This window comes from Lynx canadensis, chromosome A1 (assembly GCF_007474595.2).
Source record: "Lynx canadensis isolate LIC74 chromosome A1, mLynCan4.pri.v2, whole genome shotgun sequence".
In the NCBI taxonomy this organism is placed as follows: domain Eukaryota; kingdom Metazoa; phylum Chordata; class Mammalia; order Carnivora; family Felidae; genus Lynx; species Lynx canadensis.
In genome coordinates, this window is record NC_044303.2 from 11,016,039 (window position 1) to 11,033,885 (window position 17,847).

A 17,847-nucleotide genomic window follows, 5' to 3' on the forward strand; every position below is an offset into this window, starting at 1 on the left:
ACTTGCTTCAGATATTGAACTACCTCTGACGTGATGTGGCTCTTGTGGCAATCAGGCGTTTTTAGTCTTGGAGCCCAGACAGAAGGCACCTTGGCCACTAGGTGGAGATGTAGCAGCACCACAAGTAGTCACCATGCAAATGGCAAGCAGACCTAATGACAAGCCTTCTAGAGCTAGGGCATTCGGACTTTCTTTTTTTCTTTCAATAATTTCTTGAAGTGACATCCACATAACAAAATCAACCATGGTAAAGTGACATACAGGGGCATTTAATACATTCACAGTGTTGGACAACCACCTCTATCTACTTCTAAGACATTCTCTCACCCCACAGTAAAATCCCGAACCATTAAGCAGATTCTCCCCATTTCCTTCTTTCTGTACCCCCTGGCAGTAGTCAATCTGCATTCTGTTGCTATAGATTTTCCTATTCTGGATATTTTTTATAAATCAAATCCTACAATACGCAACCTTCTATGTCAGGCTCCTTTCACTTAGCATGATGTTCTCAATGTGTGTCCGTGTAGTGTGGATCAGTAAGTATTTCATTCCTTCTTATGGCTGAATATTCCATTGTGTGGCCCTACCACAATTTGTATATTTATTAATTCACCCATTGGTGGACTTTTTGGGCTGTCCCCACCTTTTGGTCATAGTGAATAGTGCCTCTATGAACATGGATGTACGTATATCTGTAACCCAAGAGTGGAATTATGGGCTCCTGTGGTAATCTGTGTTTAATTTTTTGAGAAACTGTCCAACTTTTCCGTAGCAACTAAACTGTTTTATGTTCCCATCGGCAATGTATAAATAAGATTTTCAAGCTTTTCTGACCGTGACTTACAATAAAATATATATTTTGTATCACAACCCAGCATTCACATATGTGTACATATTCATTATATATATATATATATATATATATATATATATATATATATATGACACAAGTTTTATGAAACTGTGCTCACCCCATATGATGAACACTGATGTGTTCCTTCTGGTTCTATTAGAAAAATATGCTGGTTTGATCCACCAAATGAGTTCCATGCCTCAAAGCAAAGTGAAATCTTAAAGATTAAATTAGCTGTTAAGATCAGAATACTATTGGGGCACCTGGGTGGTCCAGTCAGTTGAGTGTCCAACTCTTTTTTTTTTTTTTAACTTTTTTTTTAATGTTTATTTATTTTTGATAGAGAGAGAGCAGGGGAGGGGCAGAGAGAGAGGGAGACAGAATCCCAGGCAGGCTCCATGCTGTCAGCACAGAGCCCGACGTGGGGCTCGAACCCATGAACCATGAGATCATGACCTGAGCCGAAACCAAGAGTTGGACGCTTAACCAACTGAGCCACCCAGGCGCCCTGAGTGTCCAACTCTTGATTTCCGCTCAGGTCGTGATCCCAGGGTTGTGGGATGAGCCTCCATTGGGCTCTGCACTGAGCATGGAGCCTGCTTGAGGTTGTCTCTCTCTCTCTCTCTCTCTCTCTCTCTCTCTCGCCCTGTGCCCCTCTCTCCCATTCATGCACTCTCTCTCTTTATCTCTCTCTCTCTAAAAAGAAAATCAGAGTACTTTTTTAAGTGTATGTAATAACATAACTTACCTCCTTTCCATTTGGATAGTAAAAGAATTTAGGATATCATTGATCAACTTATCAATACATATAAGCTTTGGACAGGAGACATTATTGAACCTGTGAGGATGATATTTTCCAAATTCTCAAGCATGCAATTTAGATCACACACAAATGTGAGTTATATTGCAGGTACTTGTCAAAGTGTGAGGATTGTAATTAGCTAGTATTCTTTTTTAAAAAAATATTGTTTCAAGTTGATTTCTTTATTTTGAGAGAGAGAGAGAGAGAGAGCACAAGAAGACAAGGGGCAGAGAGAGAGAGAGAGAGAAGGAGAGAGAGAATTTCAAGCAGGCTCCATGCTCAATGCAGAGCCCGGTGTGATCTCACAACCATGAGATCATGAACTAAGCAGATATTAAGAGTCAGACACTTAACTGACTAAGCCAGCCAGCTGCCCCATGTAATTAGCTGGTGTTCTAGAGCCCAGCAACAAATTATTTGGTGAGTATTGCACCTGTAGCTTCTGGGAAAATCTTTGTGATACATGTTACCATTTATTGAATGCCCAGTTGAGTAGAATAAGATACTGGAGAGCATGGTGGGGATGGCAGAAAGAGTAAGAGAAAGGAAAGAAGTAGAATCAAGAAAATGGGGAGAAAAAGCATGAGAAGCTTCTCAAATTTGCAGCAATTATTTATGACCATCTTCAAGAATCATCTGAAACTGAGCTCTCCTGGAAGGAGTGGTGCATGGGAAGAATAGAGATGAGTGGTTAGAGCGCATGCTTTCGAGCAGATCCACAGGTAGGATTGTGGGGATCCAAGGGCTAAGAGGGCAAAAAAATTACATTTTGCTTCTCATTAACCTCTACCTGAAATTTACTATTTTCTTCAAGTACAAATATAGGCAACAAAAATAGTATTAGTGGTACCTTTGACTTCACTACCAATTGAACTCACAGATTTTTTTCTGTTACGCTACAGTTGCTTTAGTTAGATTTCAATATTGGTTATGTTTTTATTTTATTTAAAGATTATTATAATTATTAGGCTTATTATGTTAGGTGTTATTAAAGAAATGCATTATCTTTTTTTGCTTTTTGTAATTTATTTTTTTATTTATTCTTGTTTTATTTTTTATTTTTTTTAATATGAAATTTATTGTCAAATTGGTTTCCATACAACACCCAGTGCTCATCCCCAAAGGTGCCCTCCTCAATACCCATCACCCACCCTCCCCTCCTTCCCACCTCCCATCAACCCTAAGTTTGTTCTCAGTTTTTTAAGAGTCTCTTATGCTTTGGCTCTCTCACTCTCTAACCTCTTTTTTTTTTTTTTTTTCTTCCCCTCCCCCATGGGCTTCTGTTAAGTTTCTCAGGATCCACATAAGAGTGAAAACATATGGTATCTGTCTAAGAAATGCATTATCTACAATACCACAGTTTTGTGGTTTTTAAGGTAATTTGGTAACTGCATTTCAAAATAACTGGTTTCCATTGTAATCTCATGGATTTTCTCTCATTTACATTCTGAGAAGGAACCCATTGGCCCTGCTGGATGACCAAAAGGGTCCAAAAATAGTTGAGAACCCCCTAGAGTGGCACTGTCCACTAAAGGACCCACTAGCCATGTGTAGCTATTGAGCCCATGGAATGTGGTGGTCCAAATTGAAATATGCTGTAAAATATACACCAGATTTCACATATTTAATGAAAAAAAAATTAAGTGTCCCACTAATTATATATACACACATACATATATTACATGCTAAAATGAGCATATTTGGGGTATATTAGGCTAAATAGAATATATTAAATTTAATCTCATCTGTTTTGTTATTACAAATGTACATACTAGAAAATTTTAAATTGCATATGTGGCTTGTGTTATACTTCTGTTGGACATGACTAGCATCAGATCTGAGTTCCAATCTTGGCTCTATCACATAACCAGCAATTATCTTCATTATTGTTGTCATCACTCTGCCGTGTCCTAGCTATTGGATCCCCATAAATTTCGGTGTCCTCATCTGTATGTGTAGATATAAAGCCAAAGGAGAGAGTATTACTATGTTCATTCCAGATTTAGCCTTCTTGCTAATCCGTTTCTTACTATCAGAAATATCCCGAAATCGTATCCAAAAGTCTAAAAGAAGGCCCATGTCCGCGTCTCCTTCCCTTACTCTTCTGCTGCGCATTGCTGTAATGAACACAAAATTTAAATTATATACATGAAAGTGATATATAAAGATGAGGGTGTAACAATTTATAGACCAAGTGAATTTAAGAAAAAATTACAAAGGATATAAGAAAAAGTTCTCTTGAAGAGCAAAGAAGCTGGAAAATAAAATTTGAGGTAGGGCGGAGTAGTAGGCAGACTACCGTTGCCACCCATCCTGTATTTATCCAGAAGGACCTAAGTGACATTTGGATAAGGCACAAGAAAACCACGGGCACATTCCTGGAGTTTGCAAATGGCCACTTAAAGAGCAGGACAACGCTGGTATGTCCTTAACCCAAAGCTAGAGTCTAGCCTGCTTCCACAATAGCTAGAAGGTGGCTTGTGTGTTTCTTTAAGAGGGAAGAGCTGAGAGGAGACCTCCTGCCCCTTTGTGTGATCCTTACACTTCCGGAACCCTGAGCATCATAAAATGGGCACCCTGGGAATAAAGAACCCTTTCATCTACAGAATCTCCTTTGAGGTCATGAAACAACCTTCCTTCTGTAGATAGCAGATCATACAGTGTCACCTGTACCCTTGTAAATGAGAAGGGAATCGCTCAGGCACCAGAGTGGATCACTGTGGCCAGTACTTGGTGGAGTGAGGGCTGACAGGAGCTTGGGTTTCTCTGTAACTAACACTGTGAGGATCAGAATCCTGACCCTCCACCTCTATTTCCCTGGGCTTCTCAGAGTGACCTCACCCACCATGACCATCTGCAAAGATCATTATTCTTTCTCTGGCTTCTTAGCTGAGCCGTGCATTTGGAACTGCTCTCACCACCAGCTTGTTAAACTGTCCCCTCCCATCATTCAGCCAGTTTCTCGTAGCCCCACCCTCCCACACAAAGCTCTGCCTGTCTGGTCAAAATAGGGTGGTGATTTCCCCACCCTTTCTGAAAACATGCCTTGCAAGACTTTCTCTATCCTTCAAAATTTACTTGTGCCGCCACATTTTCTACCACGTTCGAACTGTGCTTATGGGTGGAGAAGGTAATGTATGTGTTTCTCCACTTCAGCGTTGCTGGGCTCAGACCACACTCCTCGAGATGCCGGATCAGGGGGTCTGAACCACGCAGCACCAGGAACAGATGGTCATTTTGAGGGTTTAATCAGCGATGCTCTATGAGGTGGATCCTTCTTTTTAAAGCTTTTGTTTCAGAGGAAGGGCTGTTCTACGTATCTTTAATTCCTTAGCTGAACGCTTCATCTCCGTGACAATGACCTGGTTTTCAGCTACGGATTATCCCTGGCTTCCAGGACTTGGACAGTTGTAGAGTGTGCATCCGTTTTCCTCTAAGCGGAACAAAGTACTCTGATACTGCCTTATTAACTTCACAGGACCCCTCGATCATTTTCACACCGGTTTATCTCTTTCTGATTGCCAATTTTTTGTTTGTTTGTTTTGGTTCTCAGCTTCTCCTCCTAGTCAGCCAGGATGTGCTGTGTATGGGATACTTTTGGTACTAGCTTTATCAAAACAGAATTGATAAGGTGAATCTGTTGCCCAAAAGTTCAAATAACGTATGCCAAAGACTGACATCCCATAATTTATTATGCAGTGTTCTTTCTCTGAGCCAGGGTCTCTCCCAATAATATGGAAAATCAAAGGCTGGCTTGCCCTGGGAGATGAGACAGTCTGGTGACAAGAAACAGCTATCCTCATGTAGTAGAAAGTAACTTGTCCAAGGTCATGGTAGCAGGGTCCGAACAAGGAGGAAAATAGTTTCCTGATTCTCATTCCATCAAAGTTTGTCAGTAGGTAACTGCAAACACGTGATCATACCTAAAGGAAAGAAAAAAATGTTCAGTATGTGTAAAGTTCAAGTAGCAAGTGTATAAAAAACTAATCAAAATTTCCAATTTTTCCCGATTCCCTTGACTTTAAAATTCTAGATTTCAATAACTATATATTAAATGGTACCTCTGAGGGAAAGTTGATCTGCCCCTTAGGACTTAAAATCTAGTGTTTATCTTTATGTATGAAATTGGGAACATTAGTGGGAATATTAGTGCTTACCCTAAAAGGTACTTCATTTTTAATCACTTAATAAATGAAAATGGCTTACCATAGGCAAAATGTTTAAATGCAACCATAAGAATGCACCTCTTTTGTTTGTTAATTTGTCATTTTTATAGAGAAAAAAACTATTTTCTTAGTTCTTTTAGCGGTAACCAGTGTTTGGGAAGTGTGGTGATTGTTTTTTATTCTAAGTATTTTTTTTTTTAATGTTTATTTATTTATTTTTTTTTTTAATTTTTTTTTTCAACGTTTATTTATTTTTGGGACAGAGAGAGACAGAGCATAAACGGGGGAGGGGCAGAGAGAGAGGGAAACACAGAATCGGAAACAGGCTCCAGGCTCTGAGCCATCAGCCCAGAGCCCGACGCGGGGCTCGAACTCACGGACCGCGAGATCGTGACCTGGCTGAAGTCGGACGCTTAACCGACTGCGCCACCCAGGCGCCCCTTTAATGTTTATTTTTGAGAGAGAGAGAGAGAGACAGAGTGTGAGAAGGGGAGGGGCAGAGAGAGAGGGAAACATAGAATCCAAAGCAGGCTCCAGGCTCTGAGCTGCCAGCCCAGAGCCCGACGCGGGCACGAACACACAAGCTGCGAGATCATGACCTGAGCCGAAGTTGGACGCTTTACCGACTGAGCCACCCAGGCGCCCCTGTTTTTTATTCTGAGCGTTATAAATCTGTGTATTTTTGGTAAATAATGATATGCAAAGCAAATGCCATGTATTTGCTTCTTCAGAAAGGACATAATTTAAAATCGTATATTGTTGGCTCCTGTTGTAGCTGGTGATATTGCATCTGTTTGTATCTCTGTATAAAAAAATTCTCTGGTTGCTGGTGGTATTCAAAAATAGGGTAGGAAGGTTATCAGTACTGTTGGGTGCTTTGACGATGAAAGCAGTAGAAATAACCCATATTTTCTCTTTCCGTAAAATATTATCTGTAAATACAATATTAAATACTACTTGTGCCTTGCAGAAATTGAGGTCAAATCTTGATATGTACAAAATACGTATGAACCACATCTCCTGGTTTGGCTCTAGGTTAAAACTATCCAAATAGGCCCTACCTTGAGAGGTTAACCAGAAGAGTAAATTAGGTAATTTCTGAGCCTCTACTAAGGTAACCAGAACCCCCACCCAGCTTTACCCTGGCCACCGAAAGTTAGAAGCACTAAAATATTAAATAAACCTTTTTCTGTATGTGTACAAGTTTAGGCTTCCTTCACTTCGGCAGAACTTCGGCCTTACCCTCGTAGGCAGCAGGGGTGCTGGAGACGGGAGCCCTCCGCCATGAACAGGGTCTCTCTCTCCCCCTTTCCCTAACCTGACTGTGGAGTTAGAGGGACATCTCGTGCTGGGTATTCTGGGTTCATTGCTGGCTATAGACCTGCTATTTACCAGTTGTCCTCTGGCTCCGTGCTCATTTAATTCTCACAACAGACCCATGAGATAAAACCCTATTTTGGAGATGAAGAAACTGAGACTGGGAGATGTTCAGCAGCTTTGCAAGCAACTCTACCTGCACGGGAGAGTAGGGCCTTGGCTCTGGCATACTATGCTGTGTATTAATATCTAATTAATATCCTTGGGATATTTGCTCTTGAAGTCACCATTCACTTGTCTGGAGCAGTGTTGAGAGAGAGGACTGAGCTTTATCTCACCAGTTACGAAGATGCTGGGGGGTAGAGACCTGAGTTAACTGACACCCTAGTCCCAAGTCATTCTAATGATGTCTCAGCACCACTTTTAGAGAGGTTACTTGCAGGTGCTTAGCAGGTGTGGCCCTTGGCTTGGGTTTGTCCATACAGGTCCTTTGAAATACAGCCTAGCGGTGTCTCAACATCAAGTTGGGCTAAATTAATGTGAACCCCCCTACCCTATTCTAGACTTGTTACACACCCTGGGTGACAACGGGCTTATGGAGAGGGACCTCCCTGCACAGAGCCGCAAGGGAATGGACTTCAGGCTTGACCCTGCTCTCTGCTGCCATTTCTCCATGCCATCTGATGCCTTTTACTGCTTCAGTCCTTCAAGGGCTTCCCATTAGCTAGACTGACTTTCAATTCCTTTGTCATGGCCCACAGTTCCTTATAAAACTCCTTTGCAGAGGAGGTAAGTAGGGAAGAAAAATGGGTTCTGCTGCTCATTTTTAGTGGAGACAGTTTTAGGAGATACGATTTTCCTTGTTTACGTGTGTGCAACAACAAGCTGTGCTCTAATGAAGTTCTGGTACATTCAGAACATTTAAATGTATTTCAATTCATTTGGAAAAAATTATTTGTACTGACTAGTAATGGAGTAAGCATCTTCAAAATCTGCAGAATCTATTTTTGTGAAGACTTGTGTATGTGGGTTGGATTTTTTAAGGAAATGCTTCTTGAGTTTTCTGTTTACAAAATGAACATTGTGTGGCATCGCTTCATAGTTTTTTTCTCTGCTATGTTTTAGCACGAGATACATGGGCACAAATTATGCATCTAGAATATATCGAAAAAGTTTCTGATCTATCTTGGTGCTTTCTTCGCCTCTAAAAGGCCTCATCCTGTTTAAAGAGAAACAAAAGGCCTTTCTCCATAATTGTCACCATTGATCTCAAGTGATGCTTAATTTGATTTGGAACCGTTCTGATTAAGAAACAATACTTAATAGTGGGAATATAATATTCTTAATGCTTCCTTGGAATTTTAAACTAAGGAAAAATTGATAAAGCAATTTTCCTTACATCTAGTGATTTTTCCTTTGTTTCCTCAGGATGCGAGGAAAACATTTCTCTTCTGCCTAATACATTCCATGCATGAACGTACCTGTCACTCTGACAATAATTACACATGTGTGCCCACGTGCAGCCAGCCACAGGGAAAGGGGGCGGATTCCAGCCCTAACCCAATCAACTCAGTCAGACTTTTTAAGACCATTCCGAGATGGCTCTTGATGTTGGCAAGCATCCAGATTGTTTGCCTAGCTTTGTTGTCACATTTTTTTGAACACCACACATTTTAATCTCAAAAAAAAAAATTGTCGAAAATGCCAGGAAAGAGAAAATTAAATACGAATCAAAACACAAACCGATTGCACTTCTGTTGCACATTTTTTCCCCACAGTCAACAGCTAGCACTAGGCATGCATGTCACGTCTGTTCATTCAGTGACTCACTCTGTGTGTTCTTTGCATGAGAACTTAGCGTGTGCTGGGCTGTGACAGATACACAAATGAGAGACACATGGCTCTTCTGGAGGGAGGGAAGAGAGAGTAGGGAATGCCACAGACTGTAATTTACAATCCACGCACCGTTTACCGCCTGCCTTTGTCCCCACCCTGCCACTCAGCAACCTAGGACACAGGTGACCAACTGGCCTCTGCCTTCTTGAAATGCTCTGTTTTCTTAGTCCCTACAGTGCCACCCCAGGCCACCACGAGTGCGTTAGTTTATACTGATCACAATTAAGCCCCCCTTCCTGTGCATTGAGTATTGGGCAGATGTGTGGCACACATCAAGGTGGACACAGCCCATTTCTACCTCTTTACAGCTTGGAGAGTGGATTTCAGACTAGATTGCCACCCTCAGTGGCCCCAGCCCCACCCCAGGTCAGGCATCCTGATACAGACCAAGAGTCAAATTAATGCGAAAGATAATAGCATTCTTCTCTAGGTTTCTTTGGGATGGGGCAAAGCCCCAGGGAATAATTCGTTCCCCAGGCTAGAGCCTGACAGCAAGGCAGTAAGCAGTCTTGGAGAGCCAATGGGGCCTGGACCTAAAGCATTCCTATTATGCGGTGTTAACGAGGGTCTTAGCGCATCTTCCTGAAGTTTGGAAAAAGAGTAGGTAACCATGATTCTTGGCTTGCTTATGATAAAAAAAAAAAAAAAAAAAAAAAGTGACTCTGGTTCTAAAATTTGTTAGACCTAAATTTTGCCAGCTTTATGACCTTGACCTTATTCTCTATCTCTTTTTGCCTCCATTTTCTCATCTATGAAATGGGGCTATTAATAGTTCTTCATAGGTTGAGGGTGACGATTAGATATGATAAAATATGTATTTTGAAACACAATAGTAATGCTGAATAAATGTAGATGGTGCTATTATCATGTCTCCGGTCACTTTCTGACTCTTTTTCCCCCACTCTTGGACCTACTTCGTGAGGCCTTTCAGCTTTCCTGTATTACTGTTACTTTTCTCTGAGCCTCTAATACCTGTGCCTAATTCCTTGCTTTAAGATTCATTACATGTTCTCCTAATGTTATTAAGGAAAGATCCCTTGTTCCTCTTAAATGACGTCTGAAATCTCATAACAAGCCAGGGACAAATTCAGATTTTGTTTTGTATTTTAGGTCTCTCTGTCCAGGTGCCTGTTCTGACTACATTTTTTTTTTTTATAAGCATCCCCACCCCCGCCAGAGAGGAGACAAAAGGATAAATGTTTTATCCCAGCTTGCAGCAGGTGTCATTCTATTTGATTTGTAGGCCTTTCAACAACACAAAAGGCCTTTTCTGTTCTTTTACAATATATGCTCTCTTTAAAGGTACTCAAATGAGGAAAAACACGCATGAGCAAGATTTCAGGTTCTAACGGACAGAAAGTGAGCTCTTAGTTACTGGTTCGCTCTTCACAGGGAAAACGAGATGCCATTAAAAACATTCTTTTCTTAATACCACCTAGAAATTTAGGATAGTTTCCTCTCAAAATCTATATGAGTGGCATTCTCAGCAAATTAGTGTGTTTAGAGTAGGACTGAAATCTTTGAAAAGCCAGGTAAGGTCTATTTGATAAAGTCAACCAAGAGAATCTGTGTAGGCTTGAGTAACAATAGTTAATAGCCTGCTTACTTACTGCAGCTATTTGAAGTGTCTCCAACTTGCTAGCCCCAAATTGTTACCATTGGTGTTCAAAAGCAATATACGTTCTAAGTCCCATCAGTGGTACAAACACGTGCTTAACTTAAAAAAGTTCTATGCTGGCGTCCCTAAGTGTTCCTAATAAATATCAGTATAGCTAGAGCTTAATTGTTTACTATACGTTAGATGTTATGCTGAGCACTTTATTCGTAATGTCATTTAATCTTTCCAACAATTGGATGAGGTAGGTACCACTATTATTCCCATTTTCCAGGTGAGGAAACTAAGTCTTAGTGAGGTTAATAACTTGCCTTAGGTCTCATAGCTAGTACAGTCTGGGGCCAGGTGGGAATCTGGGGCCTGTCTTGAGAGACTTTGTGTTCATGAACTCCAAGGTACCATGCAGTCTCCCTGTTCATTCGTTGCCATGGGGAGGCCTCAGAAAAGTGGGTATGGATATTAATTTTTGTTTTTGAATATGAGAGCTGTTTTGAGGTAAAAATTTTAGGTCCTGTTTCACTTGGAATCCATACAAAGTACAGGTGATAAAATTAGCCTATCAACTCTAGTGTGCTTCTAAATGAAAAATAAGTCCATCTGATAAGAAATTTCACAAGAATAAAACACTGATTGGAGCTGGAGATCTTGGTGGCTGAGGGCTAGCCTTTTGTGTAAGTGTAAGGAGTTTGAAAAGCTTATATTGATGGTGTCTTGGGGCATTTCAGGACATAGTAATTCTTAGTCTTAAAAGTATTTTGTGCTCTTGCCTTTCCATTTCTCTAAAGAACTGTTAGTCTAAAAAGTCCTATTTGTGTGTTGACTTGAGGGGAGTTGCCCTACATTTTTATGTTCAATGATTATTAATATGGCCTATTAATTCCTTTGGAAAATATTAATACGAAATGTACTGGAAAAAAGAAGTAGTCCATGGTTTGTGAGACTGTTGGCCAAATCCCACCTACCGAAACGCAGCCTGTCAAAATTATAATACTCTTACTTAATCCCCTAGTCAAGCCAAATGGTAACATGAAATAAAGCTAACCGAAATCAGGACACCTGATATCAAGACTTCATGAACTAAAAAGGCATTGTACAGCAAGGAATCTAATGCTTTTGCTTCTTATCCTTTTAATACAAATAAATAAGCTTTATTGGGCTTGGTGATTCTTAGAAATGATAGGTTTGAGAAACGGATCCGTGCTGGAGCCTAACGCTCCGTAAACAAGCCCACTAAGCATCCCCTTCAGATGCACACGTTAGGGGTGGAGTGCCTCTCGAAGGGACAAGCTTTTCTGGGAGGGGGAAACACAAAGTGCAGCTTCCACTGTGCCCACGAAAGAAGGGGAAGAGAAAGCCCAGGCAAATGTGCTGTTGTTACCCAGCTTTCCTACTGCAACAAGGCTGACAGATGGGGCTTTTAAAAAAAACGTCACTGCAACCAGATCCAGGGGTGCAGCTCTTCTTGCTGCAGCGCGATGCAGTTGTGTATATTTCAGGGACAGACACAAGGGGAAGTAGCAGCCAGTGCTCATGCGGGCTGCTCCCTGGAAGCATTTCTGAAGAGAGAGGAGCCACAGGAGCTGGGAAATTCCTCCTCCTGCTGAGTCCGGGGCTGAGTGGTGGCTCAGGTTGAGACCGTGGGCAGGGGCAGGGGGCGGCGCTCCCAGCCCATCCCTCAGCCCTGCGGAGAGCTGTGTGGGCCGTGGCTGCCTGCACAGTGTCAGGGAGGCCAGCCAAGAAACCCTCCCTCCCAGGGGAAAGCGGATCGCAGTTCAGGTGGGGACTTCCTCGGTAGGTAGCATACCTGGCTGGAGCAGAGCATGTGGGCGGCCGGCGGCAGGAGGCTCTGGTTATGGCAGCCCCGAAATGAAAGCAGCGGCCGCCGCCACCTCTGAGAGCTGCAGACAGATCAGCACCCAGCAAATAAGAAGCAAGTCCTAGACCCCGAGGAGGAGGAGGAGGAGAAGGAGGAGGAGCGGCCGCCGAGCATCTCTCTCCCGCTCCTCGGTGTCCTTTAAATGAGGACTCCCTGCCAGTGCCGGAGGTAGATCTGCAGAGGCTTCCTCTCCGCCGCTGACCCCCGCTTACATCACTAACCTGTGACAGGCACATCTCCACGCCTGGTACCTGCTCCTCCAGCGGCTCCCAGTCCAGTCCCAGGAGCCTCTTTGTATACCGCCGACATGGCCAGCCAGCAGGATTCCGGCTTCTTTGAGATCAGTATCAAATATTTACTGAAATCCTGGAGTAATAGTGAGTAATTAGAAAATAACCTTTGTTTGTTTGTTTGTTTGCTGGACGTTGCGTAAGGTTCGAGAAATAAAATCTCAACTGGAGGCATATGCTTGGGTGCCAAGGAAGTTTTTTTGGTTCCATCTGCTATGAAAATCAAAATGTCAGAGACTGAACTAGCTTTCCTTAAGTGCAAAGGCTGCAGTGGAATCACAGTAGATTTTGTTTGATTAAATTTTCAAGTGAGATGGCCCTTCAGACTGTCAGAGCACAGGATGCATTTTCTGCCTTAATGTTTATTTGATCAGGCTTTATCTAAGTATTTTGTGAAGTGTGGTTTAACCAAAGGGGTGTGGCAGGGTTTCAGAGTACTTCATAATTGTTTTATTAGGGTATTGTCTAAAGAAAAAAAGTATTTAACAGTCTAAAACCTAAGTCTCATCTCTTTTGCACTAGAGGCATTTGCAGGTTTATGTATCTCTCCCTTGTCTGTGTGGATGATGTTCAGAATGCTATCTAATGTTTGGATTTATAAAATCCTGTTGTGTTGTAGTCTAAACTCATAACATGCTTTCCTGAAATATAAACAAGTGAGGTTCTGACCCTGATCATTTATTAGGATATCAGAATGTTATGGCTTCTGAAGTTCCATTACTGACCTACTTAATAATTTTAGCAATAACACATTTCAAAAAGACAACCTCTAAGGCATCATGGGTCTGAAATCAGAATTAAAATGAGGCCTTCAGGTGATCAGTGATGCCTTGTGTTTTTTGAATAGTTGAAAAACAAAGTCTTCTCTATTTCACCAACAGCCTTTGTGCTTGCTTTGGATAAAAGGCCGGCAGGTATTACAGATCCTTAATTGTTTGAAATTTTAAAAAAATTTTCCAGGAAAAATTCTGATGCTGTATTACGTGCATACTAATTAGCCTACCTGTGCTCAAAGAGCTGGTGATTAATTATCTCCTACACAGACGACCTGTGGCCAAGATTGTTCTTATGTAAACAAAACCTGGGCAGAGGAACCTCTGCCATAATTGCTCTAAGGAAAGAGCCAAAGTACCTTCAGCCTTAAGGTATTCAGGGATATGCATCTCTCAATGATCTCCATAGAAACCATTTTTTCCCCAGGTCATTTTGCACCACTGTATACACTATGGGGCTCGTCTAAAGCTGTTTTTCTACAAGTGGGAAGCCATTTGGGAGCCTTGCTGTCACCCAAATAGCATTCCTTTATTTGTTAGAGTCATAATTCATTTGTCTTGGGTCCATTATTTGTGTAATACTTCACACTCAAGGATGAGTCTGCCTTTGTCTATCCACCCTTTGATTAATGAAAAGGGTTTGACACACAGGGTTCTTGATGGAGCAGTTTTCCGATAACTGGAAAGACTTACTGTGAGTTTGACTTCGGTATGTGGTTTTGAATCATCATTTTGAGTACACCAAGGCCATATTATGTTCTCCTATCATTTTTTGTCATTGTCTCATTAGGTAGAAAATTATGTTGTGACAATACCGAGGCCAGTGCGATTTCTTTTAAAACCTTTCTCCCTTGTCAATTTTCAAATGACTCTAGACAAAGTGTATATTCTCTCTACCTTTCCTAAACTCCCCCCCACCACCACCACCCCACACCAGACACACACACACTTACTCCCTCGCATCAGGAAATGGTTCAAAATGACTGTTCCTGTCTACTTTGAGAGCATCTGGGACACAGTTCTGAATTCTTTCAATTCATTCAGCAAATATTTATTCCACACCTACTATGCCAGGCTATGGGGCTGCAAAGGTGAATGAGACACCCTACCTGCCCTCTGTCCTAATTTCTTTATCACAGAAGAGTGAACTTGGTGATTCTCTTGTGTTTCTTTGGAAGTCAGAATGCTTTTCAGTCCTTTCTTGAAAGAGGAAGAGGAAATACACTTTTTGCTTAGTCTTCTTTGAGCTTGTTGCAACACTAACCTGCTTTTAACCTAGCTTAGCTCTCAGTTTTGCATATTTTCGGTAGCAAAGAGAGAAGGGAGTTTGTCTGTCCATAGGAAAAAGTAGCCTTAGGGTTTTGGCCTGCTCAGTGTAACCTGGCTGAGAGGATGCATCACAGAGCAAGCAATTCCTCAGCCAGCATCATAGGTTTTCGAGGCCAGGATGCCCGCCCACATACCTGAGTGGGGAATCAGGCTCCTAATTATATAGCAGTGCTTATTTATAAAAGTACAACAATTAAAAAGCAATAAAACAAACTGTGTGACTATGGCCGACTGCTTTGCAAGGTGGTAGGTAGTAAGAGGAAAGATGATCCTGTGAGCATGCCCATTAAGATTGCCATTCTTTTTTTTTTTTTTTTAAGGGCACATTGTGGGGGAAATGTAATTTCGTGTATGTCTGTCTCCTGAAGAATTAACAAGTCAATTAAATCAGTCATTGCCTGGTGAGATGTATTAGCTTTTTATTCACTGTTCATTTTGACACCCTTCTTCATTGGCATGCCCACTCTGTCAGGCTGTCCTTTCATTTTAATGGAGTTGGGAATTAAAAATGGCCTTGATGTCTGGAAAGAAAATGTCCTTTGTAGACCTCACCGTGAGGCTCTCCTTAGCTGCTTGGACACCGCCCGCCACTGAAGTCCTACGGCTTCTTCCCCAGTCATATCCAGACTTTCCCCCAACCATTCAGTGATTCTCACAACTGTTCTCCTTGGTGTTCATGGCCATAGCCTCCACAGGCCTTTCTCAGTTTCATCTGGAACGCTCTAGTGGTCTCCTAACAGGCCCCCTGACGTAGAGCTGCCTAGGGATGCTTCTGCCAGCATTTCAAAGACCATGCCACAGATCCCTCTTGCCCGTGAGCATGTAACTGCCATTCAAGACTCTCTTTGAGCTCCTCATCCATCCTTTCAGATTGTTTTTCTTCCCCAGCCAGATTTAATCTGCTCACCCTTGTCTGCATTTTACCACCTTGCTCTCCACTCCATGCCTGTACGCACGCTGGCCTCCTAATCTGACATGCCCTTACCTAGAACACACAAGTTGCAGGACCAGATAGGCTTGGTTCTGGTCTCTTATCTCCTGCACTTGGCGTGGCCTTGGACAATTGGTTAACTCCTCTCTGCTTCATTTGTCCCATCTGTAAAACGGAAGCAGAAATAATGGACACCTCACAGAAGTAAAAGAGGTATTGAAGAATTAAAGCACTTAGAACAAGATCTAGCACATCGTAAACAATGTTAAAATAATATTAATGTATTCCAATGCTCCTCTCACTTCTAAACCCACTTAAAATCAGACTCAGATCCCTTTTCCCCCTAGTATTGACACCATTTGTGGATTATTCTATGTGTAGTCAACACTTGCTACACCCCTAGAGAAGGGAATTGTGTGACTGTGCCAAAAATAGTTGCTTGCCTTCAGCCATTGTTTTCTAGATTTACTTTTTAACAGTCCCCCCTTTTCTATCTCAGCTTCTAGTAGAATATTCCTACATTCCCTAAGTAAATACCTCCCAGCAGCACGGGAGATGGTTTGGCAACATCCTCTCGGCAGTGAGTCCCTTTGGCCTTTCAGGTTTGCTATGGAAAAAGTTTAGAGCAGATAGTTTCAAGCAATTTCAGAGGAAAGGAAGGCTGGCTTTAGACTGATGTAGAGAGCTGGCATGTGGGCTCTCTCACCCATCTGAAACCTCTCACCGGGATTCCTTGTGTCTCTATCTACCCCGTGTTGTCCAAACGAACACAGGGCCCAATGAACAAAGGTACATTCAGAAGCTATTCAACATCTCGATCTTTCCAGGGCAGTTGGCATCTTTCTTACAACATCTGTCAAATCCTGCTACCCCACGGAGAGGAACTTTTGAAAGTTTGTTAACTCTTTCAGATAATGAGACTTCCATTGGCAAAATAAACTGGTCTGCGGCACTGAGCAAGCCCTTTGCTTGTTTTGGAAGGGGCTGGTGTGCACTGTGAAATGTCTAATGTCACTGTAGAAATATCTGCATCAGTGAAATTGGACGTGGCATTTTTCAGATATACTGTAGTGCATTAAGTTGTGGTGATAAGGACGATATTTCTGTCCAACATAGAAATGCTGGTTAGTACCAGGTTAACTCTGGAGACAAAGATCCCACCCATGTGCGGATGGGAAACACCACTGACTGACTGCAGAGCTGTCCTTACTGAGTCCTGTTTTTGTCATCAGTGTAGTTCAAAGACCCCACGGGAAAGGCCTGAGAGAAACCTCAAGGGGTTAGTTTTAACCTCTTGGAGTTGGTTTGAAGAGGTAGAAAACTAATGACGTGAACCAAGTTGCCTGAATCCAGCAGAGCAGTCCCGCTCAAGTGCAGACACGCTCAAGTGTAGACACGCTCAAGTGCAGAGCACCTCAGTGTTCTTGAACGAGTAGGGAGTGCCCAGCCCCATCCAGGCAGTTGGGAGGGAGTCACTCCAGTGCTCCTGTCACTCAGTAGATGTCTGACCCTGCGTGCACTCGCTCAGGTGAGGGTCCCTTCTGCGAAAGTAGTTTATTGTCCTGATGAGAAACGAAACCCCAAATAAACATCTGCTCTCAATAGAAAGAGCCTGTTCTTGGGTTTGTGATGAAGATAAATAACAAGTAGGGGTTTTGTTTGTTTTATGCGTTGTTTTTGTTGTTGTTAAAATGCTTGAACAGTCTGAGAATAACAATGACTGTCACATTGACCGAGGGCCCACCCCTTGTCAGCTGTTATGCTTGGTAATTTATATGTGGGGCAACCACTGCATTATTTGTCCAAACTGGGACACTTTTGAGAGTGAAAGTTAATAATTATACCGGGACTGCCCTGGGCAAAGAAGGCCATATGACCACTGTGTTTATTATCTTCACTCTTTCCAATAACTCGGCAAGGTTATGTTTTATCCACACTTTACAGATGAAATTTTAAAAAGAGAGAGAGAGAGAGAGAAAGCGATTTGCTGAAAGCCAGG

General features: G+C 42.1%; 1 protein-coding gene across 6 annotated transcripts in view; it reads left to right on the forward strand.

The window, feature by feature from the left end:
• FRY (FRY microtubule binding protein) overlaps positions 1-17,847 on the forward strand; it is a 345,429-nt gene that overhangs the window by 69,495 nt on the left and 258,087 nt on the right. For 5 of the 6 annotated variants that reach the window (XM_030308908.1, XM_032593559.1, XM_032593572.1 and 2 more), the window contains exon 1: positions 12,691-12,902. The exons of the other annotated variant lie outside the window; for it this stretch is intronic. In XM_030308908.1, coding sequence (XP_030164768.1) covers positions 12,833-12,902 — 70 coding nt within the window. In that variant the 5' untranslated portion in view covers positions 12,691-12,832. Of the gene's footprint in view, positions 1-12,690; positions 12,903-17,847 lie in introns of those variants that run through there. 6 annotated transcript variants of the gene reach the window in all.